The 17348-nt window shown below is 41.2% G+C and overlaps 1 protein-coding gene across 5 annotated transcripts in view; it reads right to left on the bottom strand.

Moving 5' to 3' along the window:
• LOC137261066 (lactadherin-like) overlaps positions 1-17348 on the bottom strand; it is a 257593-nt gene that overhangs the window by 13930 nt on the left and 226315 nt on the right. For 3 of the 5 annotated variants that reach the window (XM_067798729.1, XM_067798728.1, XM_067798730.1), the window contains 4 exons: positions 12729-12869; positions 6235-6407; positions 3785-3862; positions 2006-2150 (listed from right to left, as the gene is read on the bottom strand). In XM_067798729.1, the coding sequence (XP_067654830.1) occupies positions 2006-2150; positions 3785-3862; positions 6235-6407; positions 12729-12869 (537 nt within the window). The remainder of the gene's footprint in view (positions 1-2005; positions 2151-3784; positions 3863-6234; positions 6408-12728; positions 12870-17348) is intronic. The other 2 variants (XM_067798732.1, XM_067798731.1) reach the window with 1 other exon arrangement.

The following is a 17348-nucleotide window of genomic DNA, read 5'->3' as shown; positions in this document are numbered from 1 at the left end:
TATGTTTTAATTTTAAATTTTAACCAAAAAGCCATCTCGTCATACTTTAAAACTTGTTTCCACTCAGAAAAATAACTAACTAACTAACTAACTAACTAACTAACTAACTAACTAACTAACTAACTAACTAACTAAATAAATAAATAAATAAATAAAACAGAAAAATACCTGAGGAAACGATAAATGATGGAGTATTGCGCGTTATTTTTTCACCGTAGTTTAATAAATTCTAAGGTTGATATTTTGATCAGTTGCACAAAGGTATGCCTTTATAAGAAAGTCAAACTTTTTTCTATTTTGTTTTTTACCCGGTCCTCTTTGAGTGGGGAGGTGAAAGGAATGCCAGGCACATATAAACTACTCGAGCGACCGTCCTCAACAATCTCTTCAGGAGACAATGAGTTAGCTTTACCCATTTATTACTGTGGCTTAGGGGCTATTATGAGGCTGATCGCCGTGTTTCTAACTCGCTAATCCCGCCAATTAAGGGATTATGTTTGTCAAAAAGGGCCTAAGTCTTGACATAACTCTCTGACAGGGGTCACGATTCTTAAAAATGTGTTCTTGGATTAAACATTTTCAAGAATTTGAGATGATTTAGCAAAACTAAAATACACTTAAAATGACCGTTGAAACAAAGACATCATCAAGTAGGGTGTTTTGGTTTAGTTGAAGGGTGCTTGTATCAACTATGTGTAAAATTGGAACAATGGCTTTTGAACAAAGGGATTTAAGCGCATGAGTTGAAGCCTTTTTTAATATGTTTTTTTTTCAACGTTTGTGTGTTTCACTGCGACATCTTAACGTAGTTGACACGCATGGCGTGGTGTTAAATGTATACGAGAAAACCCATGACAGCATGTGTCTGACACTCTCTTTAACGTGATGGGTAAATATGTCGACCAACCCGAGTCCACCCTTCTCATACGCGTCGGCCATATTGGATTTGACCCGGTATGGTCGGCCATTTTGTACGGATGAAAGGAGTACGCGTGTCAAAAAATAGACCCCAGGAGAATTTAGTGTCAAATAAAATGATATCAAACAGAAAGTTTTACAATTTATGATGCCTTTATTTAGATTTGATTATAGACTGCTATATAATGGTGTTTTCGAGTTTGATTGTGCGATTTGTTTGTGAAAAAAAAAACAAACCAAAAATGTGGAGGCGGTATGGAAATCAACACAAGACAACCCAGTGATTAACATCAGGAACACCGATCTACGCATTTGGGAACCGATGACATGTGTGAACACGTCAACAAGCCTGCCCACTGGATTGCCTCTTATGACAAACATGGGTTGCTGAAGATCAATAGTCTAAACCGGATCTTTATGAGTCCATAGTATAAAGGGAGAGACGTAGGTTCAACACTACGGAGATGGAAACCAGACTCTTTATTCTTTGAGAAGGTGGAACATTTTTTTTGTGTGTGTATATATTGATAACTGGTTCTCCAGTTGGTGAGGGGGGTGGGTCTAAACTGATACTGGATTTGTAATGTCTGATAATGATCGGATTTTGAGTCTGATACCCATCTGTTACTGCACCTGACGAATCTGATGCCCACCTGCTACCGGACTTGACGTGTCTGATACCAATCTGTTACTGGATTTGACGTGTCTGATACCAGTCTGTTACTGGATTTGACGTGTCTGATACCAATCTGGTACTGGATTTGACGTTTTTGATACCAGTCTTTTACCTGATTGGACGTGTCTGATATCAATCTGTTACTGGATTTGACGTGTTTGATACCAGTCTGTTACTGGATTTGACGTGTCTGATACCAGTCTGGTGATTATCAACACTGACTCGGTCATGTCTCACATTTTGTGAAAAATTATATGAGCACATTTATTCCGTCACCTAAGCCAATCAAGTGAATGAAAACAAAATGTAACACGACTGCACCACACAGGGAATTGTTTTCCTCAGGTGGATTCGCAGAAACCGCTTTGTGACCCTTGACAAACAACCGGGATCCCCAAAATGACAACTCACCTGTGTATGGGCAGCCAAGGAGGCCAACTCTCATACTGATCTTCCCGTGCCATTCCATTGGGTGGAATCTCACAAACCGGGACACGAACGGCGAGTTGAGGAAATGAGTCCTTTCTGTATTTTTGTCAGAGTTGCCTCCAAACAGCTGTTTAAAAGCAAAACATATCAACTTTTATGACAAGCTTCGAGGCTACTACACATGAAATGGTGACGTCACTACGTGACCTACGCTGTCGTGAAGGTGCGCCATCTACATCCTGGCTAGCCATGCCTACGGGTGACATCACCACATGCCGCGGACACCGACCCACGACTCATGACGATGGTGCCAGGGGGGTGACAAACGTGTGGTGGTGGGGGGAACAGGAAGAGCAGGAAATCACGTGGACAGTCACGTGCCGCAGGGGGTTGTGGGTTGTGATGTTGTGTGCTGGGATGGAGGCTTGCAGTCAGTCCGATCTGTTGTGTTGTGTTGAGTACAGAAGAGTTAATTCAAATCAGTGGGCTGCATGCATGCATTTTACAAGTGAGTGAAACGTTAGCTCGTTAATGTGAAAGTGTTTCGTGAGTGATCAGTGGAAGTGAAAGAGCCTGAAGGATAAGAGTCAGACGCATTGTTAGAGTTATCTCCCTTGATAAATCGAGTAGTTAAAAAATCGATCTTTAAATGCACATTTTGCAGTAAAATTGTAGGGTTTCTTATCAATTGGCCCACCAACCTATATCAAAGCTTACTTGATATAGATTAGTGAATATAATAAATACATGGTTTGTTTTAAAAATGCAAACATCACATGTTTAAAAGGGAGATAACTCTGTTCAAATATCTGAAAGCGCTCTTCAGGGTGGAGAGAACAACATGCAATGAGTATTCAGATGAAATCAACTCATGCTATTAAATCAAGGCACACATGCATAACATCAAACTATTAAAAGTGAAGATCGTGCTGTTTGCAATACAACATGCATATTTTATGTCAAACGGCATTGACGTAGAAAGATTCAATGCAGAAAACAAGCAGATTATGATAAAAGGTATTTCATTCAAAGTAATTAATATCTTAATGCATAACTCAATTAAGAAAGCTCGTTACATCAGAAAGAGCAGGCATTTAGATCAACAACATCAAGAGTTCGTTAAGCGTAACACAGGCCACCCACGTCACATCCTGGCTTCGTTCTCTGTACGACCTAAGAATTTGTAAAACAGTAAACAAATGAAAAATATAAGTGAAAAAATAGGTAAAATTCTCTTGTCCTTGAGAAACGTTCCAAATACACAGAGTCCTAATCATGCACTTGTTAAACAGTTCGTGAAGTAAACGAAATGGACATCTTTTGAAATTTTGGCCGTAGTGTGTTGCCATACACGATGCACATCTAAAATAGATTGGAATTCTCTACTAAACATATAAACCATGCCACGAACATGCCCACGAGATACCATTCCACGGAAAACACGGCTAACTATTGCTACAACTATTGTAAAAAAAAAGTGGAATATTTTAGCTTAAAATATCTCAAAATATCCTACACTTGTCAGAAATAATGAAACAAAAAACGTACAAAGAACAACATGGCTTAGCCATTTACTAAGACCTGAATGGTCTTCTGTTACTCAAGTTACGCCTCTTGATGCATTTGATTTATAACAGTGTTACAGTTAATGTAAACAAGTTTGTTACTGTTGAAATCATTGTACGGAAGCCCGTTTTAGCCACAACGAGAGGCCAGGATGTCGGGTATCGGTTCAGACCGGGCCCCTTAGTTAGTGCTTACCAGGCCTTCCTCCGAGTATTTGTCAGGGATTAAATGCGAAGTAGATGTATTAGACGGTGGACTCCACAACCATCGACTCTACAAAATGAAGGTTGAGAGCGGTTAATCACGGAAGAAGTAGTAGTAGTTGCATAATCCTCCTCGACGGCACGTACACTGGTACTTCCGGTGGGACGTACTCAGTACTTCCGGTAGACGTACACAGTACTTCCGGTGGCACACCAATTGTTGGGAACCTGGACACTACGAAAAGGGAGGTAATCCTAGGTGGAAGAGTACATCCGGGCGATGGTGAACAAAACTGTTTGTGTTGAAGTAAGTTTGGTTAAAAACCTGGAAAAGCATTGGGACGCTACATTCTTAACTTGGTTCAGGCATGCGCAGTCACACTCTTTCAAACACTAATCTTGAGTGTTTTAGAAAATGGAGTAGCGCCTACAGGCTTTAGTGGATTCCAAGATGGCAAATTGGGTTAATAATCTACCTAATAAGGCATGTAAAAGACTTCGATGACGTCGTGATGATAATGACGATGGATGATGATGATGAAAACATTAAAATAATGTCTACATCATGTAACTTCATCACACATTTTCTCGCACATTCTCGCACTTTCATCACGTGACCCCTCCCACCCAAATGGACTCTGAAAGAAACTGATAATTGATTTATTAAAGCAGTGGCAAGTACTCTATGTGGCGATAGATATGACTCCTACAGAATTTGTTCAGGTTAAGCTCGTGCTGTCTACATAATGCGTGACGTCATGAGAAGCTCTACTCTTAATGTAACCTGAGTTTAGTCGTCAGTAGATAGTATACTGAATTCGCTTGCTACAGCTGCACAACGCTGTAATGGAACTGAAACGGATGTTAGAGAATGGAAAGAAAAGAATATATGACAAGGAATATATCTGTGGCAGTCTGTCGGGGAAATGTCATGTTAATAACAAACACAATGAACCAAGACAGATGAATAATATAAACACATTCATGTAAAGAAAGTGACAACTTTGTTGTATTGTCGAGTTTGCAAATAACCTCTTGATAAAAACACATTATATCTCAGTGACATTACAAAAATTCTGAATATTTTTAAAAAAAATTTCATATCGCTAATTCAATATTTGCTCTAACAAATAGGTAAAGAAGTGTTTCACTCAGCTCAAACATGTCATGAGGTGCAAGAAGAACGCCTCTTTTGAAAGGAGCAGGTAGCCTCAGAGGCGTAGCACAATGAACTGAAGCATATGTTTTAACCGCGATCGGTGGTATTTGCCTAACGGCATATCGTAGTAAAATAGTGGCGTCGTAAATATGCTGAACCAAAGACACACAAACATATGGTTTGGATGGAAAACCGGCGTGTTACAGCATTGCGTGAGTTGACAATACCACGAACTGCCGTACGCAGAAATTAGTGTCTTGTGTTCAAGCTAATAACTTCTATTGGATCTAATGAATACTACCTAACACCTTTGGGAAATTCAACCTTAGGAATAAGTTCAGTTAATTGGCTCTGGGGACATGGCTATAGTCGTTATTGGCGATATGAGGGTGAGTATAGTGGACCGATCACGTCGTATAACCTGATGTATTGGTCTGGGCCTATTGCCATGTGTACGAGTCTGCACATACTGTGTAAACAGCGAGTACTCGCAAAGAAACACGACTGTGTGTACACGGATCGAGTTTCCTACAGTTTAACAGCAGGGCTGGGTGGCGGGGAGGGGTCTCTGACACCAGCACTAACACCTTGAATCGGTGACCACTTGTACTGGGGTATGTTATCGAGAACTACTATGATATGACGACTCTGGGGATGAATCTATTGCTGGACACACGGTGGTACAAAATGACCGTTTAGTGGCTAAATATGAAAACTACTTCGAAAGTATCTAAATTTAATTTAATTTCATTCATCAATATGTTTCATTTATCAATAGGTCAGTATTTTTTCATTACCATGAAATATTTGATTCTGAAATGTCTTGAGGGCAACATCGAAACGCAACTGTGTACACATTTTTAAAGGGTTTTCGCGGAATGTCCCAAAGGTAGTTTGTTTTTTTTGTAAACGAAAGAAAGTACTTTAATCTGATAGACAATAACCTTGCAATGAGGCGACGGTTCAGCGCCTGGGAAAATAACCTTGCCTGACTTAGACATATGGATTGTGTCTGGCAATGATATTGGTATTGCGAGGGCGTCATTACAGAACTAAAAGAACTAGAACACGTTTTGACCTTGAGAAAAAGAATCAGATTGAAAATATCTGCTAATTGAAATGTTAACAGGATAGAATAGAGGGCTTTTAGAGGATCACTCATCAGGGTTATAAAGAAACGCTACATCCGAAAAAGGTTGAGTAGAAAACACAATCATGTCACATTTTCATACCGTGGGCACTCAACACTCAATGGCATTTCAAATTCACGTAATTCCTCCTACCTTAGGGTCGAGGTGGTCAGCGTCTTTGTAGAAGTACCACACCGTCGTGTCGTTGCTGTAGGACACTTTAAACCTTTCTACCCAGTGACTCCTCTTCGTGTCTCCCCTGCCCTTGATGATGACCCCAGTTACCAAGGTCGGTGGGCCGACGTCAAGTTGAATCCATTGTTTGTCTGAAACGAACAAGACGCGTGTGGTTAGGTTGATGATGTGTTCGTTTCTGGTGAAACCATGGAATCATATCTTTTGATGAATGCTGCTCGATGTTTCAGTGAGTGTTATGAAGCTGACAAGTCAGTGGGCTCATGCTGTCCACCACTGGCGCTCCACCTTGCACCCGACAACAGATAGGACATTGTGGTAGAATACTGACTCGGCACATAGTAGTACACCCACACTCACATTTTCGTGAGAGGCATAGACTGAACATCCGGGTTACATATGGTCTTCACCAACCCATGTCGTGAAAGGGGCCGGGTGGTCGGGCTCGCTGATATAGTTGATGCAGATCAACCCCCATTGTAGGATCGATGATCATGATGTCAATCACTAGGCTGTCACGCCTAGACCAAGCACAGACCGCCGTCTTATTGTTGAGTCCGACAAGTACAATATCGCGAAAATAGTGTTTTTGTAACGCAGTGTTTTTTTTTATTGTTTTTTTTTTTTAAAAAAACCCCAACAAAACATTCAATACATGTGATCAACTGTGCAACCAAATCAATTTAGAATGCTATAGTTGGGAAACGTATGGACGCCACACTTGGGGTGAGAGCGGTCGAGCCTGTGAAGGAAGCTCACATATGCATCTATCACCAGATCTGTAGGGACGATGACTCGTGACAGACGTTGACGTCGTGTAGGATTTTTAGCCCATATCCTCTCAAGCCACAGGGGTCATAAATGATGACTCTTTTCCCAATCTCGGAGCACTAAAATCACAGGTAGGGAAGTCCCACCAGTAAAGCTTGGTGGTCATTTCAACTACTGTTTTCCTTACAACAAATATTTTAATATTGATTTAAAAAGAAACAAAACAAACAAAAAGTATCAACATAGCACAAGCGTGTGCATTTTGTGGTTACTGTAACAGATTTAAACACTGAGAGCTCGCGGGTTAATCCAGGTTGGAAAATGCGAGATGTTTGGTATTCATGTTGTCAAGTTGTGACAAAAACACGCGTTGCAAAGTCAGTCATGCGGGAAGTACGATGTAATAATGGCGGATCAACGTGGTTGAAGTGAGAGACCTGTCGGCGAGGAGACACGCCCAACATGCCACGGAAGACGAAGGTGGTGCCGCGGAGCATGATGGGAGATGCAACAATAACGCTATTGTTCTTTGATAGGTTGATGGAAGCCGTGGAATACTATAGACAACGAGATTGCTGCATTTACATTCATAGCGGACAAAAGGTTAAGCTCGCCTGGGTGTGCTCGCTGTTCACACATTTACATTGTGTTTGGTGTGTTGGTCGATGCTCATGCACTCTGCATTTTTGCATGCAGTGTCTGAAGTACAACCTTGTTGACCCTTTGGTAGTAAATATATTCGTTGGGTGTCCTAGGGGTTAAAGCGTTCGATCATCACCGGTTCTAAGCCTGTGAATGACCTCTTTACATGACAGCATGAACAGCGTTAAACGCCGTAAAACAACACTCACACGTTAGATTTACAAACTAAACAATTTCCTTGTCATGTTTTAAAAGACGGTTCTCAACACAAGGCACAGTCATCTTTCAATACCGGGCGGTGGGGTAGCCTAGTGGATAAGGCGTTCGCTCGTCACGCCGAAGATCCGAGTTTGATTCCCAACACGAGTACAATGTGCACGTGTGAAGCCCATTTCTGGTGTTCCCCGCCGTGATACGGCTAGCATATTGCTAAAACCATACTTCCTCACTCACTCTTTGAATCCTTCAACCCATACCCCCCCTCTCTCCTGAACTGTCCCCCTCCTTTACACAGGTAGCGATTAGAATCTACGTTAAAATCCCCAACATACCACAGACAGCTGAGACACACTCTCTTTCTGTAAACAACGAGGATGCATTGGTGAGCAGTAGAGCGGGACTCTACGGTGACTAAGGCCTACTCTCCAGATATCCCATCCATAGAAATCTACTGGCAACAAGCTTCGAGAGGCCAATATATCAAAGTGGTTACAATACCCATAGAAGAGCCCGCGGATGATAGTGACACTGGAAGCTGACATCGCGCATAAAAGAGTTTTGACTTTTAATATGTCAGGCATTTGAAGCGAAGGGCGTGGGAGCTATACTCGGCAGCGACTATCAGAGCTTTCAGCTCTTTAGTAGATGCCAGATTAGGGCGACAAAGACGGTCACAGGGGAATTGCGCATAATTAATCTGGATAAATGTCCTGAGTGACTTGTCCAGGGATTTGATCATGTTCTGATCATTGCTGCGTGACCATTCAACAAGTACTGTAAATAAACATCCAGGTATATTTGCAGTGCCCAGCCGTGTGTCGAAATATATGAACTGTTTCTGTTCATATTTATATACCTATGTTAAACCCGTGTAATTTATCAGCTGAAGGGTAAATGGATCATTTGAGGTAAATATATGTTTGTAGGAGAAGGAAAACACTGGTATTGGTGGTTTTGTTAACTTTATCACCATGTATACTACGAGCCTCGACTTAACAATGGTCACCTCTCGTTGGTTTTGTTCAGCTGTTTTTGCTGAATCATGTGTACAAGCCGCTGTCTCCACGACTCATGAATGCAAAGCGCAGATATCAGTTTCTGTGAAAGTATTTGTTTCTGTGACTCTGGGTAGATCAAGGTCTGTATTTGTCACTGATACCTTGAGAACAGAGTGCTGGAGTTTGTGAGTGAGTTGGGTTTAAATCCTCCTACCATGCTCGCTACATTAACACAGGCACACCAAACTTGGCTCATCACTGTAGTATGTGTGAAGAATGAGGATTATCTATGTTGTTTTACAACACAAACGTTTCAGCTATGGCTACTGGGGCAATGAACAAGGGTAGAGGTCACATATTTTCCCCAATAAAGAATCGAACCTAGGACTACGGCTTGTACACAACTTCGACTGAAGCCCTCTGTGAAGTTGAACGGGGACACCTCGGCATCCTTACATCTCTATATCTGCTTATTTTAATTACATCTTATGAAATTTTATAATGTCATTCCGACTACCAACACACCTCTCTAGTTAAAGATAATAGTCTATATCGATGCTCATGCTATTGATCACTGGACTGTCTCATCCAGACTCGATTATTTACAGACCGACGCCATACAGCTGGACTATTGCGGAGTGCGGCGTAAATCTACTCATTCACTCACTGTTACAACCAGAACGAACGATTGTCGTGTTAACACGCAACTCTGACCTGTTCATCTTATGGACACAAATACAATACAATTAACATCACTGAGACACTGAAGACTATATACAGTAGAATTTGTCAAATGCGGACCCTGTGCAATGCGTTTTTCTCCAAACTCCGGGCTCCTCTCTGTGTCCCCGCGAAATTGTTCCAAATTTATCATTAAAAGCTTGCTTTATATTACGGACTCTCTCAGTTACGGATTACGAACAAAAATAGTAGTCCCGACAATCGAATTGCTATCAGAATTTTGCTTTGAATTCCGGACGTACACATGTAGTTGACGGACATACCAGTCCCGACAATCAAATTGCTTTGAGAACAAGGCTTTGTATTTACTCAAAATACGTTAAACCACACCTGATTCTTGTCAAGGGATGACAAATTACCATAGTAACGCGAAGGAATCGGGTGTGTTCTTCAACCTCTTTTGAGATGTATACAATACAATACAATTTAGAACCTTGACACTTGAAACTTTGGCAAACACGTTCACACTGCAAGTCTTTGGCACCACACAGTGTTTACTCTAGTTCCAAGAACGTGCATCAGACCTCGTAGTAAATTCTACAACGTGGACGTCGACGAAGACCACGCGGCAGCCTTGGCCGACATCCGCAGGTAACTGAGTACGCCTTCGCATTAAAACAAAAAAACACGCGTTTGGCCCTGAAGGCTGGCAACGCTGGTTTAACATGAAGAGCCTGACTGTTTATGATACCATATAACACTGGATTACGCTGCGATGGCGATGAAAGATGGGGACGTTCATGATGACGTCGTGACCTGGAGCATATACATCAACAGCACGCTGAAGCCAGATCTCGTCGGAGGCTTTGGAATTTCACAAAACACTACCGGTATAACGTGTCGGTATTCCACATCAAGATGACGTTAAACATGTTTGGATGTTACATTGCGTTACGTTAGTGTACACGGGATTGGTGGGTCCAATAAATATTACCTCTAATCGCGGGGTATCAGTCGAGTAAGAAGAAAGTGTCTGGAACAAGGCCCTAAAGTAGAAATGTCAATACGAGGCATTAAAGGTGTCACAACGTTTCATCTCAAACAATCTCTGTAAATAAAGGGGGATTAAGAGGTGTGAGGGCGAGACGTTTTATAACAGGTTTGATTCTTTCAGTCAGGTTTTAATTCCGCTGTAAGCTTAATTGTTTCTATTTTTATTATCTATTTCGCCTGATTTAAATATAGGATTACTGGAGATGTTGCGCATTTGCTACGTGGAGTATCTTCGTGAAATACTCCGGGGATGATAGCCAAGCTATTCCTGAACACCGTGGACGTTGTCTACCAACAAGATTATTGGCGGGTTGTTAACTCTTTGTATATAGCTTATATGAAAATACAACATAATTCAAAATAGTCGGCTTCCGTGGAGGTTTATGATAGAGTCAACACTCCGAGCTTAAGTAGTAATAACATTGGTCTGAGTAGATCTCCTTGTAGACTATACCAATGACACAGCAACACTCCGTGTATGCCAGCATCGCGTAGCCTTTCACAATGTAATCCCCCTCACTTATTTACCTTCTGGAATGAGGTAGCGACAATGGTTCCCAACAGATGAATTTAGACTAAGGAGTGTCCACGAGAGGGCGCCATTGGCCAATTTTTCATCGCTCATTTTCGTCAATAGGTGACAAGCCGTCATTGTTCCCGTGACTCTTATTGGGGGTAACGTCTCGAGTTACAACCCCCTTTAGTCCTTACATCGCCATCTTTCAACTATCTCGTGAAGTGGAAATTGTCCAGCCATTTAAACATTGTTGGGGAGCATAAGTGGGGATTCTAGGTAAATATATTAGATGCTGGACAATGATAAGCGGTCGAAATATTGGGTTTATGATCTAAACTGATACCTCATACCAGAACAGCATAAAATAGGAACGGATGACTCACATTGCTCAGATTTGGAAGATGCGGATTGTAGATGAGTATGGTTTTACGCCGCTTTCAGCAAAATTCCAGCAACAGGACAACAGGGGCAGAGGCGGACACTGCCTTCTAGGAGGGGGTGCACAGTATAGAGTTGGGATGAACTATTTATTTTCACCCGTTTTCACAGTTACAGTGGTAATTTAATAAACTTTAAGGACAAGTGGGGAAAAGGTTAGGGCCTACACATCACTGGATCCACTTACGAGGAGACACCAGTAGTGTGATTACCCACATTGTACCTAGGATTGTAGACGACAAATAGACCTCGAAAATATCTGCTTATAGTATGGGTGGTACATGGATCCCAAATGAGACATGGAATCGCAAGATGTGAAAACGATGCTACAAAACATATGGAGCCGATTAAGATATGGGTAGGTAATTGGAGGGGACCTATAAAGAAAGAGTCTTTAAAAATAAACTCCGAAAACCTAACTGTGTAATAATCCCGACAAAACATTCTATAACATTAGAGCATTATAATAAACTAAGATATAATCCCCAGAAAGACTTGGACCGGGGTAATAAACGGTCCCTGCTAAGATATGGACCATGACTAACAAACGAGGATGAGTCATCCCATGTGGAACATCCTCATCCAGGACCGTTCCATTCATCGGCTAGAAGGGATGAGAGCAGTATAATGGCGAATGATAGTTTCATAATGTCCCCTTTGAAACGAAAACGACATCAGTATGAAGGCATAAAATGGGGATAAAACGGGGTACAATACCTATACAATTAACATTCTTGACTGCTAAAGGCAGGTTAACAATTCAACTAATAAAGCAATACCATGCTATATATGGATGCTATTTAAACAGTCATTCTTTAGATGTCATTTTGACAGTACAATGTCCCCATTGTTAAATCGCCATGTACATGATGAAAACATCGTTTCGTGTTATTGCGGGGGAGGTTTGATAGAAATTGAGTTTCCATTCATTCGATAAATAATATTCTGGAAAATAACACCTATTTATTTTATTTCTCTCGTTAGTTGATACTGCAAATATCACCGGACCGCTGAAGGATTACAACGATTCCTGTCTTTATTTATGTTACCCTCCTAGAAAGGTGGTATTTAAGTATTATGAGTTAGGAGGTAGTGCATGTTTATCGTGAAAGAGTATGTAGCCCCTAGCTCACCGTTCTGCTGTTTGGCGCACCACGCCTTTTTGCTGAATATATTCCCATCCTCAGGTTGGCAGGAACTCTTCTTCCGGAACTTCCGGCTGCTGGATGCTGTTATCTTCCCGTAAGGTGGCAGCCCGATCGACTCCTTGCACACTGTAATAGATCAAGCGTCAGGGTATACTGACTGAATTTGGATATGTCTATCTTACAATCTATGATGACGTTATGTGTCAGTATAGCCGCTACTGTATCGCGGTATGTTTATGCATACTGATTGGTTGGTTAGCCCTAAGGATGTTTGTTTGTTTGTTTGTTGTTTACGGCCCATTCGGTAATCTTCCAGCTATATGACGTCGGTGTGTAAATAATCGAGTCTGGGTCAGACAATCCTGTGATTGACTGCATGAGCATCGACCTACACAACTGGGATATTTTTACCAGCGTCAACAAAGTAAGCGAGCCTGGCCACCCGATCCCCTTAGTCATCTCTTACGACAAGACAAGCAGGGGCTGCTGAAGACCATTCTGACACGGATAATTAAGGATGTGAATGATATTCGCCCTTTTGCGGTCGATATGTCGAATATTATCGTGCATCATTATAGAAAGGTGCATTGAAGTGACGTTTCACTATACGTTCATATTGTTATAGAGTTTTCACCCGTCCAGACTTCAATATCCGACAGCGTCATACAAACACGTTTACAAGATACTTCTTGTTACCCTGCCTGGCGCTCTGCATTCAGTGCATGAAGGCTGGCTCGGTGTTTGTGCATTGTGTCTCAATGGGGTATCCTTGTTACCCATTTTGGAATGGTGCGTTATGGTCACCACTATCAAAGCTAGTACAAACAGACACGCACACGCACATATGCGCGGCCAGACACACGCTCGTACACGTCCCAAAATCCTGAACACGACGTGTAACCCCATTTCAATTCACCCTATTGCATCACTAACGTGAGATGGCCGCCATCTTTTCTGGATTCGCTGATCTCGTTCACGAGAAATACTATGTTACCCTAAAAACAAATTGTTTTGAAACCTTGACAAACATTTCCATGTTACATTCCCCTTAACGACAAGGTCCAGGTTGTTCACCTCGCAGATACAACGATAACCCGCGAGATCCATCATCTCGCGAGAATGTCAACCTGCGCAGGAAGAATGAAGCACGGATATAATTAACAACGATACACCTGTACGGCAGACAATGACGCATGGCCCCGCTTCGTTTACCTGGGAAAACATACAGGTAAGTATCCTTTAGATACATCTTGACCACTGATGCAGAGGCAGGGGGTATCTTGATGGAAGGCGTATTTTTTTATATGTAAATGGCCGCATTCTTGGAGTAACTGTTAGCGTGGGACCGTGAAAAAAGGGAGATAACTCAGACTCAGACGCCTCCACCGAATGCATCAGTTTAATAAGGGGCATCTGGTTCAAATAAAACATAAAATGTGAGTCGAAGATTGGTATTTTGTGTCGATGAAAACAATACCAGTGGCCACTACCCTCAATCCAGTCTGAGTGACAGAGTTTAGTTTTACGTTGCTTTATGCAATATTCCAGCAATATAACGGCGGGGGTCATCAGAAATTTGCGTCACACATTGTAACTATGTGAGGAATCGAACCCGAGTCTTTGACGTGACTGTTCCTTGCCCTAATTTGCTCAAAACGCAACAATAATAGCGTACCACATACATTGCCATTAAAGAGCGTTTCAATTTCGTATGCCATCAAACATTAGACTGAGTAAAATGTTTCAGTGTCCGAACGTTTTGAAAGTATTTCTTCAATAGAACTGTCCAGAAGCAATTTCCTTTAGAAGCACAGTAAAATTACAAATAAACAGCAAACCGTTTTAAACATAAGTTTCCAAATATTCATTTGGAACCGCAAGCTACTGTCGATATATACACTGAACAGCAAAAGAGACACAACTCTGTCAAGTTTTTAAATAGAAGAAATAAACATGAACGCTTACTTTCATGAGATTTCATTTATTTCATTTCGAACATTGCGTTTCTTTTGCTGTTCAGCATATGTTAATTGTATTGCTACTGTGGCATACAAACACCGTGGTATACAGTACACATAACACTTATCCATTTTTTCAAACTCATGCCAACACATTGTTTACCTATCTCATGAAAAAACTCCTCGTATGAGAAAATCTATGAGCTCTTATGACATGGAGAATGATTTCCATGCATTATACCATACAACCGAGTCTATAGACCCTATTTAACCCGCATGCCTCAACCATCAAACGGCTATATCAAAATAATGCGTCCCCACTTCCGCATACACAGTGAGTGCTATGGAGTTTCAAGTATATTTATTTAAACCATTTAAGAAATGTCTGGGTATGCGATCACGTTGAAACTGCTAGAAATTCAATACCCTCTCCAAATACGTTCAAACTGTGGCCTTACCTTGTTCCAAAACGAGAGAACTTAAACTATTTAACCCCATATCACGATGCTATCTCCTGCAATCATTAAACACCAATCACCGTGTTAGCCTTTCACTGACTAGACAGGCATATGGTCTCATGATCCCTTGGGTTTCAAATCCCACTTTTCAATTTCCACTCTCTGCTCTTGAAATATGCCGCAGGAGTAGATTATGTGTTTACATAAACGAGTTGAGATATTCACATAACCTATTTTAGTATGAACAAGTGCCGGGCGTAGCTTCGTCGAACGTTTATCGTCTTGAAATGTGTGTGTATCTAAAATTTATTGTCGTTTGCATTTACGGTTGAAGTGTTGAAACGTGGTTAAGGAAAGGTATTCGCAATGTCGGTAATTAAAACAGCAGTCCCGAAGTGGAATATGGAAGTGGAATCGAAAATGTATGTAATCATATAAGGGCATGGATGCACTGGACAGTTTTTATAGGCGAGGGGGCATTTAGTATACACTACCGCTCGAAACAAACGTCCCATCGACTGCGAATGAGACGCGGACGTTTCGCGACACAAGGATATTTTAGGCTATTAGCGCAGCGAGAAGACTGCGGTCATGACGCGAAATATTCACGATCGGGCATTTTTGTATCTGCATTGTTCTTACCCACAGGTTCATGTTTTGCCATATGAATATTATTTTCAATATATATTGCACTTTAATCCTGACTCTATTCGTGACAATTCATAACTAGAGAGAATTCACTCTTCTCTATGATATGACATGGCCAAAATCTATTTCCCATAATTTCCAACATTTGTAAGTTAGGATAAAACCAAAATCATACTAGTATTTTCACGTGGCTGGGATTATCAACAGTTCAGCGGAACTAACACCTGCTCTAACAGTCCAGATATCACCTAGTTCCGGATGTGATTAACGACGTAAGGCTTATGTTACATACTCTGAAGTTGATATACTGCATACTCAATAGTTCAGAGGTCAGTTTAAGGTGAGAAAGGTCATGAATCAACTTCATTAAAAGAAAATGTCCAGAATGACAAAAAGGGGACGTTGGCACCGCTACGGCCATACTTGGTCGGTGTCTGTCCCTTGAATGTACGAGACACATAATACCGTAATTGAACCTGCGTATTCCAAATATGTAATTTCGCAAGGAAAACCTACCCTCACAATGGCCAAATACATTTGTTGTCGCCCCCGGGGGGTCGGGCCAGTGTAAGAGATATATACCTGCGGTAACATCTATAATCAAGGCTATTATTCAAGGGATTATCACTCCAAATTAACATTGTGTTTTTTTCAGGCTGAGCGATGAGACAGATCAAGAAAGTCCGACATAGAACATCAGCTGAGGCCCCGCGCGACCAGATGTTGACTGACGAATCATTCTATATGCAGGCATTTTAGTTGTTAAGCTTTCACTATAGGAACACCCATATATACAACGAGTCCGCGTTAACACGACAGATTGGTCCTCGTAATGTACCAGTAAAGTTCTTTCGACCGACGGTGAAGTGCGTTTCACCACTGTCTAACGAGGGTTGTTGCGGAGGTATGGCAAGAGTTACCGGAGTTTCAACTTTTAAGCAAATTTAGAGCTCTTTTGACTATTTTTAAAAGAAAATTCCTGGATGTATTTGTATCAGTTCGTCAATTTATATTCTTTGATTGGGATAATTTTCAGTAATGATAGTCTAATGGTCAAAAGTAAGTACACCTCTGCGTGATAGTGTCTAAATTGAACCAAAAAAGACACTTTGATTCAATGTTGGTATTTGTGATGTTGTTGGGTTTGAGCTTTAGATCTGCTGTGCTTCCGTGACTATTTTCTTCCTAACAGCATTACGATAACGACTGTAATTATTTGTCGACTAATGATTTAATAGCGTACACTTTCATTTGCCCGGTAATGTATTAATCTGACAGAATGAGGGTGTTGGCTAATACGGTCACTTTTATCGGCAACCGGTGGCTCTGGTCGTCGATACAAAAAGTATTCACAGATCAATCTGTTCATTACTTATCTCAAATATATTAACCATGTTCATCGGAAGTCCTTAAAACAGACCCTGACTAATCCGGATTTCAGTCAACACTGGACCACTTTTAAGGTTCCAAACTGAAAACGAAAATGGTTCGTTTAGCTACCAGTGTAATATCCTCAGAAATCAAGACCATCAGTCCGACAA

Source organism: Haliotis asinina, chromosome 14 (genome assembly GCF_037392515.1).
Source record: "Haliotis asinina isolate JCU_RB_2024 chromosome 14, JCU_Hal_asi_v2, whole genome shotgun sequence".
Classification (NCBI taxonomy): domain Eukaryota; kingdom Metazoa; phylum Mollusca; class Gastropoda; order Lepetellida; family Haliotidae; genus Haliotis; species Haliotis asinina.
Note: the sequence above shows the minus strand (reverse complement) of the source record. Positions and strands in the feature narration are given on the sequence as shown.